We start from the raw sequence: 17,280 nt of genomic DNA, 5'->3' as shown, positions 1-17,280 counted from the left end.
AGCCCAGGTTTGAGATCCAGATACCTTGGCAGGGCGCAGCTGGTCAACATCAGGCACTTTTGCACTGAGCCAAGTCATAACTTGGTTATCAGAACAGTCTAAAGCCAAGGGCTGGCCACCACCTGGAGCCCTTATATCAGACCTCCCCGAGCACAACAAGGCTAGACTGGAGAGGTCAACAAGACAAGCCTGCCCACACTCTCTCTAGATTGTTCCCCCCAGGACACAATCCCTGGCTTGCACAGAGGATTCCTGGCCATCCTGCCCAGTGCACAGCTGCCCACTCAAGCTGGCACCATGCAGAGCAGCAGAGAAGAGCTAGTACTTTGCCTGCCCCTACAGCCCCTGCCTTGGCACCGGTCCCAGACCAACACCAACTTTCTGGATGCACTTAGACACGATACACATACCAGCTCTGTTGTGCACCACCTCTCAGTGTGGCCAGGTCCAACCACAACAGAACTAGGTCTCAAAGTCCATTTTTCTTCCACTCAGCAATATCACTTGGCTGCCATCGTGCAACAGCTATAAAACCCTCAACACAAGCAGTACTGACAGCCAACATCCCTCAAAGGCAGGCACCACAAAAAGATTGTAAAGGCAGGGGAAACCTGCTTCACCCAAGTAGAAGTCAAACGTTTCTAATCTATCCAGAGACTGAATACTTGAGCCTGACAACAGTAATTCCAGCTGAAGTCAAAGGAAAGCACAAGGAATTGCTAAAGACAGTCAGCTGTAGCTGAGTGCCTGCTTGCACCTAGGTGAGAGGGACATATGCAGAGGGCCCTGCACCCTGGGCCTCAGCACTGCCTCCTGGCAATCCCAGCATCAACCAGCTCTGTTCCCTTGCTGGGACTGCATCCAGCCCTGGACAAATGCAGAGTGGTGCTTTGCTGTAAGATCTGCACAGCAGCCCCTTTCTCACAGCCTGGAAGATATGGCCAAAGGAGTAGCAAGCCCTACCCTGATGAGAGATCCTGCCCATGTCAGGAGAGGGTGCCAGCAAATGGCTTGGTCTCTGCTTGCAGGGTAGGGATCACCCCTGTTTGCCTGAGAGGCATTACACATGGCCCAAAACAGTGACAGATTGGGGTGGGGAGAGAAAGGGGATGGTGACAACCTCAGGAGAGGAGACAAGGCTTTTCTGCGTGAAAGACTCCATGCTTAGGGAAGCTCCATGCTCAGATGAAAAATCCTCTACGGTATCTTCTTCCATCCTCTGTGTCAGCAGGAAAAACCCAGCACCCATGGGGAAAGAGAGAGAGAGAGAGAGACAGAAAGACACAGAAAGAGAGAGAAAGAGCATGTAAGAAGGAATGAAGGTACAGATGGATGAATGGATGGATGAACAGAGATCACAGACATTCCACCTCTAGATTCTCCACTTAGGTCTTTGAACTTTACATGTTTGCTTGTATAACAGATGTGTGTTGAAACCTCTTGCGCCCAAAGTCTGTGTGTTGAAGAGTAGTTGTGAGCTCCCTCAGCTCACCTCTGCTCCCACAGCCCTGGCCAGGGGGAGCCCAGACCAGCCAGCTGTATCTCTCCAAGCAGTGCTGGAAAGCAGCAAACACACGTGCACATCACAAATCCCTACAGAGACCCCCTGGTTCAGCATCCCTCCCAGGGCCATGAACCATTCCCAACAGTGATCCTTGCTTCCTCTCGCTCAGAGAGAGCTTCTCAGGTCAGAGTATGCTCTGTGCGGTGGCCATCCAGCTCTGGAGACATGCCAATAAGTGCTTGCACAGGGCCAGCTCTGCAGCCCTTGCAGTGGAGAGTTTGCTGAGGAGGGGAGAGCAAGCAGAGAAGATCTTGCACCCCTGTCAGCCATTGTGGTATGGAGACACCCCTGCCTAGGCCACATGGTCTGAGTCGCCCAAGAGACCACTCTGCACATCATCCACACTGCCTCCAGGTCTCCTCCACCAGTGATGGGGAGGGCTCTGCACAGCTCATCCCCTTCTTCCCTGCTGGCAGGAGCATGTTGGGCATATAAGATCCAAGTGTAGCACCTCATTGACGCTCTTGGCCTGATGTGCCTGTCCCTGTTGCTGCACACACCACGTGGGTGCCCAGCCCATGAGGCTGCCCCATGCACCAACCTCTGTGCCAGCACCTGCTCCCACACTCCCTGTGCGGTTCTGCAGGAGAACACCAGTGCTGGGCACTCGCAAGCAGGACCTGGTAGTACCAGGGTGAGAAAGGCCCCAGGCTCATAGGCTAGCATAGCCTCATGCAGCCCAGCTCCCAAAATACAGACTCCAGAAGACAGATGAGAAGTTGGACCCCACTCAGTGCCTACACAGGAGGGGCGATCACCACCAGTTGCATGCCATTGATGAGCTGTGGCAACAGCTCCAGTTTGAGGCCCTCTCCTCCACACAGTGCCATCACCACATAATTCCCACATTCCACCATGCTCCCACTGGACACCATTGGAGATGGAAATCTGGAACCCAGCAAACTATGAACACTTCCTGAGGAACAAGCTAATCCTCTCCATCAAAAAGTAGCACAACAAACCTCTCTGGCCTTCTCTGGGGTTCCCTTTGGTGTTTCATCTTCATGCTTGGGTGAGGAAGATGCTGGTGAGGAAGGCAGCCTCCGGTCCCGATCCCTGTGAACCAGCTTGCTGTTGGGCTCCTTCAAGGTCCTTTTCAGCTCATTGATGCTGGCCTGATGCTTTAGTAAAACATCTTCTGGCTTATCTAAAAACTTGAGGAAGGAAAGAAGAAGGCAGCTATGATTAAAGCACTGGTTAAGAGGAGGGACACTAAGGAGGTTTGCTTCACACTGGGCTTCAATCTGTGGTCTCAAGACAGAACTGAACCATGCGTCTGGGAGCCCCGGTCTGTGAGTCTCACTAAGACCATTACAGGGAGCAGGAAAATGGCAATCAGTGGCAGAATGGACATGTCTGATTTCCCTCCATGAAGGGCAAAACATGCCCTTTTTGCATCTCAAGTATGATGTATTGAGGACAAGCTAAATCAGGATGGGGCAGAGAGCTGGTGGCTCCTTGAGATCAGCATGATGGTGAGCCGGTGGGCCTACTGGAAATACCAGCAGCCTCACGTTTGTTGGCTCCCTCCAGGCTGTGCTGCTCCACAAGGCACAAAGGAACCAAGAGCCTCTAACTCAACCGGGTGAGAGAGCAGCCAGTCCTCCCAGGAAGAATTTTTGGGCCTCTCTCATTGCTATTGGTAACAGCATTCCCTAGAAGTGGATTCCTGTAAATCCAAAGTCAAATATGTATGACATGGACCCAAACCTGAATCAACACAGACCAACTTAGGCTAAACAGCAGACCAGGGGTGGGGTGGGCTTTGGGTTGTTATACAGAAAACAGCTCAGATAGCTCAGGTGCAAAGTGAGATGTGGGCTTCAGAGCATCTTTTGTGATGTTACAGGCACTAGGATACCTCCCTTGTTCTGCCATAGGGGTGGGCAATGCAGCTCCAAACAAGAACTCACCTTGACTTCTGTCTCAAGCTCAAACCTATTTTTAGGTTCGAAAGGAGTCAACTAAAATAGCTTTCCTTCCCATTGTTTCTCCTGAGTGCCAAAGCCACAGACCTGAGACCCAAAGCACTCTTATGAAAAGCTCAGCTCATTTTTTTTCAGATCCTGAAGGTTCGGTGGAATTTGTGAAAAGATTCTCCCAGTTCATCTGCATATCTGAAGCATATGTCCCATGGCTTGCCCACCTCTAGGCTCCTGGGAGTGTCGGGGAGCGCAGGACCGCAGGAAGCAGCACGAGTACATGCAGCAGGAGTAAGCAATGAGGCAGACAGTGGAGGGAACATAGCCAGGTATCTAGCTCCACAGTGGGCGAGAAACCGGCCTGCTGGGGTACCATGGCATCCACCACACTGGCTGGATTTCCTTGCTGTGCTGAATGTGGATGGCAAGGGCCCGTGCACTGAAAACACACCACTGGGACCACCTCTGTCAATAGCTCAAGCAATTATTTAAACCACTGTTGTAAACAGAGAAGAAACTGCCCTGATAGTAGTTGTGATTTTCAGGCTGGAATGAATCGGCAAGACCAGGACCTGAAGGTCTCTGCCAACTGTTTCTGGTGGAGGTGCTACCACAGACACCAGTAATTTGTGAGAGGGCCTGGCAGCCTTTGTGAAGACCTCCCACCTTCAGTGAGAGTGCAACCTCTCTCTTCTCTGCAACATCCCTCTCTATGAAAACCAGCCAAGCTCAGTCCAAGTACTCTCCTCTACACAGTGGTTAGTTATGGCTGCCTGCCTTTGACAGGAGGATGAAGCAGATGCTCAAGGGATTTCTGGGATTTATTTGCCCAAGGCAAATTGGCAAATTCCTTGCCTTTTCTATCTCTGCTGTTTGAACCCAGCTCTCTAAGGAGACAAGCCATGCAAACTGCTGATGCAGCAAGGAACTTCTTGAAAATAGAGCCTATGTGCAGGGCATGTGATGTAGACCAAAACTCAGGAAACCTTAAAAGCAGAAACAAAGCCAGGGCATAAAGTCCCAATGTGAAGCATGAGCAAAAGGGCCATTCTGTGCCTGTGCTGCCTCTTCAATAGGACAGTTAGGGCCACAGGGTTGGACAAGGAGACACAAGGAGTGGACATGAAGGATTCCATAACATTAGCAGAAGCCAAGTCTTCCCAATGAGCCAAGGACTCGGTATGGTGGCCCATCCATTGTGCCTTGGGAAGGCTCTTGCTCACATACACGATGAAGACTGCCTTACTTAGTGGGATAGAAGATGCTGCTGCGTGTGCTGTGTTGCTAGACCCCCAGCTGTTTGCCCATTGGCTTTGTCTAGCAGATCAACCCCCCACCTTGGTGCATCTTTTATTCCAGTAAATAGGGTGACACGCAGTGTTGCTTGGAGGAGGATGGACAATATGATGCACCAATGAGGACTAAGATACTCCAGAGAAAGAATACCTCCTGCTTGTGCCTGGGGGTTGTTTCCTGCTCCGACTGGCAGCAGAGAGAGAATTAAAAGCAACCAGCAGGGTCAATCCAAGGAATTTGTTGCAAACGTCACAGTCAAGTTGAATCTGGACGCCTACACCTGACCTGACTCATAGTAGAGCCCTGCTCGTACCAGCATGAATAAGCACAGAAGAACTGAAAACTCTGCTTCCTGCTCAGGATGGGAGAAGGGCTAAGGGTTGAAATGGGCTGGGATACCCTCTGAACTAGCCTGGGTGGCCAACGTTGTCCATGGACAGGGCACAGCTGCATGCCCCTCAGGGTGAGAGCCTGCTCACGGATACATTGTCTTGCGTGCCTGGGGGAAGGGTCGCATGTGGATATGCCTCTGCAAGCATGCTGTGAGAGCAGAAGGACAGACAGAGATTGAGGCAGCATTCCCTGTGGCCGGGAACTCTGCCTGCACAGCGGTGATGACTGCCACACTTAGTTCTTCCCCTTCCTACATAACAGACTGGGAGCTATTCCCAGGTCCAGCCTGACCATCTCTGACTGAGGCCAAGCTGTGAGATAGCCTGGAGGGTCCTGCAAGAATGAAGAGTTGCTTCAGGGCAGGAGACAACAGAAAGCAGTGCTGAGCCATTGTCACATTCCCACTGCCATTAGTAAGGGCAAGAAAATGGGTCACACCAAGCCTTGTGGTGGAGCACTGGCTCTAGAAGACCACGCCCAGAGGTGATTCTTCCAAAATGCAATCAAACCTGGGGTTGGGATACAGATCCATGATGTCTGTTTGCTGGCCTCTCACCTGTCCTCTCTCTAAGGACAGCCCAGAATGGCCCAGGCAAGTCCATGTCAGAAGTGCTCTGAAAAGCAGCCCACCCTCTAGCCTCCAAGGTCATAGGCCATGAGGTCTGTACCTTCAGCTCTTTGATTTTTGTTGGAGTAGTCACTTCCTCATCTTCTGCTTCAGACCGTCTCCTGCTGCCAAACTCACCGTCCTCATCCTGCTTCTCAGCTTCTGCACCATCATGATTCTCACTGACAGAAGCTGGGCGTGAGAATTCTGCATATGCAGAAGAGAGTGGAGGTCATAGACATGCAAGCCATCAGTCCCTGTTCACCCACCTTCCTCAGCCTTCCACCCTTGCATGATGACTCAGACCAGTTGTCTAAGAAGCCCTGAAAGGACCTGCATCAGGGAAGACAAGTTCTAGGGCTTACTGACACTGCTGCAGCCCCAAAGTCCAGGCTCCTTCCTTCAAAGCTTACACTTTTCAAGAGCCTTGCCTCTAAATCCATCCCCATATCTGTGCACACCCAGGTTGAGCTAGAACTCAGGCCCAATGGAGTCACCCCTTCTCCCCAGCCTGGCCCAGGTCCCAGTCCTGGCTTGGCTGAGCCAGCCATGTCTGCATCCCTGCTAATGCACAGACACACAAGCCTGGGCCATCACTTGGGTCGGGGACAGGCTCTCTGAGGACCCAATCAGAAGCAGCCTAGAACAGTCATCCCATGGACTGCAGCAACCCTGACTGATCCAGGCCGTTCTTTCCCTGCAGAAATGAGCCACAGGAGGACAACGTACAGTGAGTCCTTTGCACAGAGGCCAGCTACCCCTCACCCACACAGCTCTTGCCTGATAGCAGCCACCTCCTCGCTCCCTCTAGTGAACCAGTCTCCACCCCCTCCCCAGTTTAGGGCATACCTCCATCAAGGCTGCGGGACATGGTGTACCGTTTGCTGGAGGAGCGCTCAAAGAAGGGGGCTGGCCGGTCAATGAGGGCACTGGCCTGCCGTGTCTGTGCCTGTGTCCGCCCGCTATAGCGGAACTTGGAGCCCATCACCAAGAAGCCCTTCGGGGGTGGCTCTGGGGACACCAGCCTGGGGATGAGTTAGGGAACACGCGTTAGTGAGTCCGCACGTGGCACTGAGCTGGCCGCCCAGCCCTGTCCCACGCATGCATATCGACTGCAGTAGCACAGGGCAAACTCCTGGCCTCTCCTCCCAGACAACTTCAAGCAGAGATGAGAGAGGCGGTAAGGAAGAAGTGTCTGCCTCAGCAAGGTGCTGATGGGGAAGCAGGGATGAAGGGGGAATTTAAGGTCATACAAATGAGGCAAGGATCATAATGCCAAGGTTTTACCAAGTGGAAGAGTTGGGCAGACAGCTTCTGCCTTATGGAGCAGAGATGGCTCTGCACATTGAAACGACAGTCTAGAGCCTCCCCCTCCATGGGGCGAAAAAGATGTGATGTTGAGATGTGCATAGCTTGCTCTTCTTTGCCCCATAAAGGCAGAGTAGCCATTCCCACAGCAACATGAGGCAGGGAACAGCCCTGGGCACGCAGAGAGGGCTGCTCCTACACAGGCAAAGGGTGAGAGGAAGACAGCCAGCTCCTTACAGGGCTGGGCAGAGGAAACCGAAGGAAAGCACTGGAGGGTCTCCTGTTTCCCTACATGAACAGGCTGATATAAGCCATAGGCAGCAGAAGGTCTACCTCTAAGGCATGGAGAAGGTCTTCTCACCTGAAGAAGGTGTGATGCTCTATGCAGACCTTCCATAAACGCTTGGCAGAACGGTGGTTGGGGAGCTTGAAGCCAATGGTGCTCTCAAACTGTTCGTACTTGAAGGAGACAGAGACATGCTATTACATGCAGATCCTGCTCTGAAGGACAAAATGAGAAGGGATCTCCTCATCAAGGCTCTCAGGTTCCCCTAGCAGGAGCCATGGCCATGCAGCAATATCTTATTCAAACCAGCATTGAGAAGGTCCATGACCAGCACTACTGGATGAGAAGACCTGCTCTTCCATCTGCACTTTCAGTCTAAGCACTTTCTGCAACTTTCTGCAATGGTTTTTCAGTTCTAGAGACATACCCTCAAGAAATATATATATAAAAAAATATTCTTTAGGTGAGACAGATTTATTCTCTCCTCTTTAGATGTACTTTTCTTGGTTTTCTCTCCTCTACTAGACAATTAATCAGAAATATCCTCTCCCATCAGTGCATGTAAAAGAAAAAAGTAAAATATAAGAGGAAAAATATTTATAGAAAAAAAAGAGAAAAAAATACAAAAAAATCTTCTGAATCCCACTTCCTGCATAATATCCAAGTGCCAAAGTGGTTATAATACCTAGGGAACCAGGGAGAGGTGTGCTGCTGAACTGCTCTGGCCAAAGTCATGTCATCAATGATAAAATGAGAGACTCAACAAAAAAACACTTGCTAATAACCCCCATTTTCCAAATGAGCTATGCTTTCTTGGCTAACCATAGCCATTAACTCGGGAACTGCTGGGGCAGAGAATAAAGCAAGGCCGAGACCCATCAGGCACAACTCTGCTACAGGAAAATCACAGAACCACGGAATGGTTGAGGTTGGAAGGGACCTCTAGAGATCATCTAGTCCAAATCCCCTGCTCCAGCAGTGACACTCAGAGCATGTGGCACAGGGCAGCATCCAGGCAGGTGTGGAAGACCTCCAGAGAAGGAGACTCCACAGCCTCCCTGGGCAGCCTGTTCCAGGGCTCCGTCACCCTCACAGTAAAGAAGTTGCTCCTCACCTGGAGATGGAACTGACTGGGTTTCAACTTACACCCATTACCCCTTGTCCTATCACTGGCCACCACTGAGAAGAGTTTGGCCCCTTCCTCCCTACATTCTCCCTTTATGTACTCATACATGTTATCCCCTCTCAACTTTCTCTTCTCCAAAGAAAAGAGGTCCAACTCACTCAGTCTATCCTCACACGAGAGAGGTTCCAGTCCCTTAATCATCTTGGTTGCCCTCCGCTGGAACCTCTCTAGAAGCTCCGCGTCCCTCTTCCACTGGGGAGCCCAGAACTGCACACAGTACTCCAGGTGCGGCCTCACCAGAGCTGAGTAGAGGGGCAGGATCACCTCCTCTGAACTGCTGGCAACATCTTCCTGATGCAGCCAGGATCCCATTGGCCTTCTTGGACACCAGGGCACTGCTGACTCATGGTTAATTTGTTGTCAACCAGAATTTCTAGGTCCCTCTCTGCAGAGCTGCTCTCCAGCAGGTCAACCACTAATCTGTACTGATGCCTGGGGTTACTCCTCCCCAGGTGCAGGACCCTGCACTTGTCCTTGTTGAACCTCATGAGGTTCTTCTCCGCCCAGCTCTCCAGCCTGTCCAGATCCCTCTGAACGGCAGCACAGCCCTCTGGAGTGTCGGCCACTCCACCCAGCTTGGTATTGTCTGCGAACTTGCACAGGGTGCCCTCTGTGCCCTCAAAAAGCAGGTAACTTGCCCTGCTCTTGGGGCACATTGAGCCCACAGCACCCACCTCACCAGGGCGTATCTTGATGTAGAAATTGCTCCTCTTGTAGGAAATTTTGAGGATCTTGGGCCAGGCAAAGCGGTTGATCCGTAGCCTGTCCCTGTAGATGAGGAGGCCGTTGGCACAGACGCCAAGCATGATGTCAATGCCCTCTGAATCCTGGAGGAGGGAAGAGACACAGTTGGAAACTGCTCAGCTCCTCCAGCAAGGTCCAGTCCAGTCTACAGTCCACCTTACATTACGGTGTTGTATTTCCTCCCAAGAGATGCTCTGATACATGGGCCTGCCTGGCAGAGAGTAATGGCACTGCTCAGCTTTTGTGCTTATGCTTATGGGGCACTCTAGCTGCACAAAAGGGGCTTCATGTTGAAATATTCTCCACACTACTGCACTGCCAGCATAAAACCAGCATGAGAGCTACAGGCAGCACAAGGAGTCCCAGACATCAGGACACTGAGGAGCCCGAGCAAGCTGTCTCGGTTGCGCAGGGAGGCATATGCCAGGACAGGGCAGGACAGTGCTTGCTCCCTGACTATGACCCTCCTGCAACTCCATGGCAGCAGTACCTTGGCATGATGCAGGTCCACTCCGTACATGGAGAGCTTCTTTGCATTCTCCAGGAAGTGGATCTCTGCTTCGCCTGGGGTCATGCCCCTGGGGAGAGACAGAGAGGGAGGAAAATGTGACCAGGATGTAGGCCAACACTCTAACGCCTTTTCTTGCCACTAGTTGCCAACACCTGTCCCATAGGTGCATGATCCCCATCCCTTCCTGGGACTCACCGGTAGGTCTTGTGCAGCTCCATGATGCGCTCTTCCAGCTCTCGAGTTTGGTTAGGGGCAAACCGGAGCTCACTAACATAGTTGCCCACGTGCTCCTCAGCATCATAGTCCCCCAGCTCGGCTTGCACAGCATAGGAGCCCAGCAGGGCATGCGTGACGAAGGAGCAGGGCAGGCGCCCTGTGATAATATCTGCACGGAGCTGCAGGCACAAGTAGTATCTGCAAGAGGAAGGGTCAGAGGGCAAGAGTAGATGAAGGCATCTGCTTTCCAGAGAGCCACGCAGACATAATGTGCAGGCTAGAGCTCACTTATGAGGAATGCAACAAAGGCGGCACCCCACCTGGCACTGCTATCCCTATCCCAGGGACTGCCCCCTCTCACCTCCCACTGCTTCTCAGCCCCTTCTCAGACCTACTCACCCATCGCTCTGCATCTCACCTCGTAATGTCCTCTGTGAGCTGGGCAGGGTCAGGAGGGTAAAATTTAACAGTGAAGGCAAAGTTCCAGGGCCCACCTAGCAAGAGAAAGAGAGCAGTAAAACCAGTGCCCATACTGGATGCAAGCAGACATCAGGCACCTCCTCCATTCCTGCTTATGGACATACAGGAACATCTTAATGGTCTCACAGCTGGGCCTTGTACATCCTAGGCCAACACAGGGCATGACAAGAGGCCTCCGAAAGTTTTGGGGAGAAGGAAGATTGGGGAGAAGGAAGAGATGTGAAGCCATGCGAGGCTGCACAGCTTCCCACTGCTCTGGACACTCAACCAGCCAGACATCAGCAGGATTTGGTTAATATTCCCCAAACAGCTTGGGAGGGAAAAGCATCACAAATCTGAGACACACAAACCTTTGGCTTTCAGAACTCCTTTTGAACTCCTTTCATGAAGGGAATCCCATTGCCACAGTAAATCCTCACGTTTCAGCAAGATGACACTGTAGGCAATGGTCCTCCTGCTATCCCACTATATCATCCACGAGACAATATTGCAAGCAAGGCCCCACTATGCCCCAGTACTTGACGCAGCAAACCCACCCCAATCAATTCCAGCATTCTCACCATCCCTGCACAGGGCACACAGGGGTGGCACCTGCGGAGGGACCAGGCACCAGCCCTTCTGCTCCCAGCTCTGCCATTGAAGACAGGGTCCTTCGCCCTAAAGTCTAGTTCCTTATGATGGTCAGAAGAACAAGAGGGAAGGTGGGCAGCCCATCCAAGTGCTAATGGGCAACTGAATGGGGCAATGACAACCCTATGCCAGGGGCAGCTGCCCACCTCCAGGGCAGGTGGGGAGGGAAGGATCTTTCTCCAAGAGCCAGTGATGCCAGCAGCCTAAGATCAGACGTGCTGGTGGCTCGTTTCAGGGCCTGCTCTCAGAGCAGGCTGTGCAGCAGAAAGGCGTAGTCTGCTCTTTCACCACCCTCGCTCGGCTCTCTGCTCCTGGCATTGATGTCAGCTCAGCACTGAAGCTCATCAGAGCCTCCCACAAGCTCACCTTCTGCCACATGGCTAATTTATACCAGCTTGTGGAAGAGCCCCATGAAGACAGAGCTGTGTGGCTGGCGAGGACTGCACAACAGGGATGGGTTGAGGAACAGAAGCAGGAAGGAGAAAAAATGGAAGACTCAGATTGCTCAAGAGTGGCAGGGTCCCAGGCTGCATCTCTGCTCCTGGTTTCTCTATGTTGGCTAGGGATCTGGGACTGACCAAGGGCACAGAGTTACCATGGTAAATGGCAGTGAGGGCTCAGCCAAGCTGTAAGCCACAGCTGGAACCCAGCGGGCAGAGGGGAGCCCCAAACTCAGGGAAGAACAACCCTCCCCGACCACTTACTGCGGATCTGCTTCTTGATCTCTTTGGAGGGGTCCAGCCAGTTCTGAAACAAGGAGACATCACATTAGGGAGGGGGTGAAGGGCCAAGTACCTGGGAGAGAGCAACCTGCAGAGAGATACCCTCTCACGCTCACCTTCTGGCTGTCTGAGTCGCAGAAGGTAAGGCCAAAGTAGTCCTTCTCCAAGAGGTTGAGGTGCTCACATACCAGGTCAAAGAGGATTTGGCCTCGGGCATGTTTCTGCAAGAGACACAGACAGACTAGACACTGGAGCAAGACTGTCTCCAGGGGTAGGGGAGCAGGGGTAGGCTACACGGAGGCTTCATCCAGGCTACTTCAGATCTGGCAGGTCAAGGCAGTAGCCACTGGGCCCAGGAAACTTCCACTCTTATCTGTCCTCATATGCCCCATCCACGTTTCCAGAGCATGCCAGATGGGAGAGGGAGCTCCGCAGCGGGTAGGCAACCACTGTGGCCCTCCTTTCCCTCAGGCAGGCCTCAGCCACGGCCCCTTCTCCACCACGGCTGGCTCCTGAAGAGCCACCCCAAATGCTGGTCCCCAACATTCCTCACTGCGAGAGTCACAGGAACCCTGCTCAGTCCCACGTACTCAGGCCATCTCTTACCATAGTCTGCAAGCAGCACTGCCATCTCACAGACCTGCATGTGATGGGCTGCAAGCCCCATGCCACCTTGGAAAGGTGATTCCCAATCAGAGTGGGGTGCAGGTAACCCAGGGACCTTCAGAGAGTTGACAAGAACATGCCCCAGGGTTCATAAGGGATGACACAGCCTTCAGGACATCCTGCTTCCAGATGCCCTCTGGCAGGGCCTCACTGGCTCCTAAAGCATGACAGGACAGAAGAGAGGCAAAAAGGGCCTGAGCCATGCACCAAGTCCTTATTATCTGGTCCTTCAAATGTTCCTGTACATTTTCCATTCATTACTTGTGGCAGCAAGCCCTGAAGATCACTTATGGAGATGGAAAAATGACTTCTTTGCCATGACTGTTTTGCCTGTGTTTACAGCCTCTGAGTCCATGGACTTTTAGATCTGGAGCTGCCAATCTTCCTTCTCTGAAAAACCCCGTTTCACAAGTGCCTTTACAAGCACCCTGCACACTGAGGGCCAGGGCATCACTCTCCCAACAAAATCTGCTTGTCTTTGGCCCTCACTGCCTCAGAAACCTCACTTCTAAGCTGTTTCTCATCTGGCAAGCAGCAATTTCACTCACCATTCCTGCATCTTCTCCTTCTTGTTGAACCAAGATTTGAAGACAGGGTGTCTACATACCACATGTGATGCATATAGGGGTCTCATATGGAATGGTTTCACTCTCTTTTTTTGGCTTTTTTGTTTTTTTTTACAGAATTAGGCACAACCACCTTTTCGCATAGGTAGAGTAAAAACTCTTTCCATCAGGCCCAAGGCAAAGGAATAACTTTAGCAGAAGCCTTTCTTTGCAAAACTCCTTCTTCTCTCCCCCCTGTCACTGCAAATGACTTAAATGACTTTTTTTTTTTTTTTTTTTTTTTAAACAGGGCAGAAGCTCCTTGTCATTTGAATGTTATCTCATGCTTTAATCCCCATGCTTTAAGCTGCAACAATGGAAAGCTTGGCTTTGCAGCGAACACAGCACCACACATCCCAGTTTGTTGCCAACCTCATGCCCTGGAAACAAAGCCAGACTAGAAACAAAGCCCGACAAGAAACAGGACAGTCACACACTGCTTTTTCTAAGCTCCCTAAGGACTATTGTGCTAACGAAGCAGCAGGCAATTCTACAACTCGCATTTCGGTCTGCATAGAGGTTTTGCTAAGCAAACCTTAACAGGAGATTTGGGGGAAGGACAACAAAACCACGTGCTTTGCCAGGGCCAAGGGACATTGGTCTTTCTAGCCTGTGAGCTCATTTGAGTCACTATAGTGATGTGCTCCACTTATTGTTCGAGAGGGCTTTCATCCTGGTGACTATCCGTCTTTCCACAGTCACTAAAGCTCTTTGTGACAAATTTCACCATCAAAGTGACAGCTAAGGCCACAGGAGCACCAAGATCAAAGGGCCGGCTTCCAGGATGCAGACCCAGGGGCCAGGCCTCCTGACTACCAGCTGCCTTGAGGCACTAACTATTCCCATGCAACTATGGAAAGCATACAGCCACGCTTCTTATGTTCATTAATCCTGTACAGCCAAGACCTCTGAGAGACAGGACCTGCATACAGAAGCAGATCTGCTCTACGCAGCCAGCAACTAGACCAATGCTGTTTCCATTTGAGAACAATAGTCCTTTCACCTTGTCACCAGTGGCAATTGCAAAGGTCTCTCCAGCAAAGGCACAAGGATTTCTGTTTACCAAGAGACTCAGCTTTTGCTTTTTTTATAGCAAAGTTCCTACTCCTCCAAACTGAAAAGGTGTCCCTCACACTACCAACATGACACAGGTCAAAGAGATGCTGTCTTGCTAAGTCTGTGGGCAGCAGACAGCAACAAGAGCTGGGGCAGAACTGGCGTTCTCAGCAAACATATCTCTCATCCTAGCTGACTCTCTCACCTTACCTGGGTCATCAAGTCATCCTGCCATCCCGTTCCAGCAGGAACTAGCTCCAAATCCAGTCTTGAATGAATCCTTGCTTTCCCTTGATCCCTGCCTGGCAATGCTCACACGCAGCCTCACTCCACACTCGCTGGTGTATGTGCTCTACTAGACGCTTGCAATGCAGCACAAACAGCAGACGGCCCACGCACGGAGCGCCATGTGTCAGACCGTCACGGGAGCCCGCTGCACCACTCGCACACGGGAAGATGCTTCTGTGGTTACACACGTGCATCACTCTCGTTTACCCACAACTACACACGCACACGAGCACCCCGCTCGCAACTGCACACCTCTCCCATCGGTCCAGAGCCAGCCAGATTTACGGGGAGCAACAGCCAAGAGTGCAGAAGGAAACCAGAGAGCATGGGCGAGGTGCAGTTTGCAACACTGCCAAAATGCGTGCGGATCTGCGCGTGTCTGCACATAAACATGTCTGTGCCTGTCCCTGGCTGCATGTGCTGAGTCGGTCTGTGCAGGCTGGCCTCTTTGCACAAACACAGGCACACACATCTTTTGCCTTGGCACACAGGACAGCAAACATGCTGTGCTCTCAGGGTGTCAACAGATACGCTGGCACATACAGACATGTGTCATGCACATATTTTTAGGCAGAGCTCTATCTTCCACCTATTAATCTCCCACTTTTTAAATCCTGTTTTTTACTATAGATAGAGTCTAGACTGAAATTCCCTGCTGGAGTCTGTCTTTCTAGATTTTTGCTTTTAAGTTCAACTTAAAAAGACATTTCTATGGATTAAGCTTGCAAATGGAGAATCATTCTCTCTATGTTAGATAGCCTCTTCTCTGACCCAAACCACCAAGCCTCCCCTGTGATGTCCTGATGATGAAGCATGCCAAAGAGAAAGCAGCCCTTGACTCCTGGCAAAGAAAAGGACGAGCATCTCTGAGGTCCCTAACCTGAGACTTACCTCCACTTCACACTCATACTCGGAGGCATCAAGTAGGGTCACTCTGCAGAGGGCACTCTTGACCTTCTTGGTGATTTTCTGGGGTGATTTCTGGGTCTTGCTGGGTGTTGTTTTATCAGAGAGTCCATCCGTTTCACTGTAATCCTTCTCCTCCGTTTCTGTGACCTGGAAGGCAAGAGGCACATGCTGTTACCCTGCACCCACTGTCAGGGTAGGGGTTAGGGGGAAGTCTTGAGGACTGACAGGGAAACAAGGACAGTCAAGCAGGGACACCAGCTCTCAAATTCTGAGAGCAGAAAATCATTCCCTCCTTCTGCCCCTAAGAGATATGGGAGAAGGAGAAGGGCTATGAGTCCAGCTCTACGGGCTTTACCCCATACGTCTGGCAAGCATAGGCCCTATAGGTTTGGGAAAGAAGTCCTCTCCTTGGCAACGTAGGAGACCAAGGAGCTGTGGTGTCTTGTGAGCACACAGTATCCCTGTCACATGGTAAGACAGGAGGAGAGAAGAGATTCTGTGGCCTGGAGAGGTCACCAGGCTATCTAGAGCCAATCCTGCCTTTAGCATACAGTCAGGATTAGGGGAGTGACTGTGAAAAAAAATGACACTCATGAGCCTAGTGTCAAATTCAGCACCTGAGACTACCATGCTCATCTGTCTTTTTCAGCAAACAAGGACAAGGCATTCCCTCAGCAGGATGCAGCTCAGTCCAGCAGGATGGAGCTCAGTCTCCTCTGCTTGCCTGGCTGGTCCAAGGTAAAGCAGTTGGTCCTAGTTCTGCTGGGGATGGCTGTTTTCCAAGATTCGCTGCATGTTTCCTTCTCCCTCCCTTGGCTTGGACGTCGTGGCAGTGCCATTTCTAGCACAATTAAAGCATTAGGCTTTGGTCTCCAGTGCTTTTTCTTTTAACCTGTCCTCCTGCTCCCAAAGTGCCACCACTTTGAAAAGACTTGGGCAACAAACTGTGAGGTAGTCAGGCTAAAGGAACATCTGGCAGAACTTATCTGGAGGAGTGATCTTATGGGGATAGTCTCTTGAGCTTTTGTAGGGTTCTGGGTGTTTTTTATAGGGTCTTAGGTGTGAGACAGCTCCCTGCAACACCTGCATGGGAGCAAGGACGCCTCACCTACATTTGCTGTGTCCGGAAGGCCTCTTGCACATATACATGGTCTGCACGCATGTACTATCAGTTCAGAACAAGAATGGCAGCAGGCAAATCTAGGTGAAAGCAGCACTCCGTACTCTGCTTGCCCTGCTCCCCGCTCCCTGGGAACAGGGACAAGAGGCTGCAGAGCCAAGACACGGAGGATGGCTGTGGAGAAGGCTGTATCTTCCTGCGCAGGGTCTGAAATGCAGTGGCCCCCCCAGGCCCAGCATGCCCACCTCTCTGCAGGCAGCGAGATGTTGTCGATTCTTGATGAATTTAGTGCTGGTGGGTCACCTGGCAGGTGACTATCAGGTTTGGGGCAACAACACTAGGACTCTCCTGTGTCACTCTGCCCACAATGGTTTAGCGTGGAAAAGGGCCTGCCATCAGCTCTCTTGTTGTGACTGGCCATCAAAGGCTTCTGAGCAGAGGACACTGCACCCTAGGGACCAGAAGGCTTCTCCTTGCGGTGGTCATCCAAACCCACAATCTTTCCCTCCTATGTCGCACAGGTCCCAGCCATTGCCTACTCACTAGCTCTGCATTTTGGGAGTCAGACTGGGCCACGGGTTTCTCATTGGCTTCAGCCTCCCGGCTGTTGGCTACAGGTCCAGGGCTGGCAGCCATGGCAGTGGGACCAGGGGCTGCTGCCTCCAGCTGCTGCTGCGGGGCCTCCTCCTGCGCATTCTTCACGTCCGAATCAGGGCCTGTCTCGGTCGTCATGACTGCTACTTAGTCTGCCCTGGCATGAGAGAGAGACAG

General features: G+C 51.8%; 1 protein-coding gene across 9 annotated transcripts in view; it reads right to left on the bottom strand.

Annotated features, from left to right (window-relative positions):
• EPB41L1 (erythrocyte membrane protein band 4.1 like 1) overlaps positions 1-17,280 on the bottom strand; it is an 81,672-nt gene that overhangs the window by 18,345 nt on the left and 46,047 nt on the right. For 5 of the 9 annotated variants that reach the window (XM_026037338.1, XM_026037337.1, XM_026037341.1 and 2 more), the window contains 14 exons: positions 17,053-17,260; positions 15,372-15,536; positions 11,982-12,086; positions 11,848-11,890; positions 10,452-10,527; positions 10,013-10,231; positions 9,797-9,884; positions 9,237-9,389; positions 7,452-7,549; positions 6,632-6,807; positions 5,844-5,989; positions 4,933-4,968; positions 2,527-2,718; positions 1,121-1,219 (listed from right to left, as the gene is read on the bottom strand). In XM_026037338.1, coding sequence (XP_025893123.1) covers positions 1,121-1,219; positions 2,527-2,718; positions 4,933-4,968; positions 5,844-5,989; positions 6,632-6,807; positions 7,452-7,549; positions 9,237-9,389; positions 9,797-9,884; positions 10,013-10,231; positions 10,452-10,527; positions 11,848-11,890; positions 11,982-12,086; positions 15,372-15,536; positions 17,053-17,241 — 1,785 coding nt within the window. In that variant the 5' untranslated portion in view covers positions 17,242-17,260. The remainder of the gene's footprint in view (positions 1-1,120; positions 1,220-2,526; positions 2,719-4,932; positions 4,969-5,843; positions 5,990-6,631; positions 6,808-7,451; positions 7,550-9,236; positions 9,390-9,796; positions 9,885-10,012; positions 10,232-10,451; positions 10,528-11,847; positions 11,891-11,981; positions 12,087-15,371; positions 15,537-17,052; positions 17,261-17,280) is intronic. The other 4 variants (XM_026037343.1, XM_026037346.1, XM_026037340.1 and 1 more) reach the window with 3 other exon arrangements.

This window comes from Nothoprocta perdicaria, unplaced genomic scaffold (genome assembly GCF_003342845.1).
Source record: "Nothoprocta perdicaria isolate Ctin4 unplaced genomic scaffold, notPer1 scaffold_196, whole genome shotgun sequence".
Lineage (NCBI taxonomy): Eukaryota > Metazoa > Chordata > Aves > Tinamiformes > Tinamidae > Nothoprocta > Nothoprocta perdicaria.
This window is presented reverse-complemented; position numbering and strand designations above follow the sequence as displayed.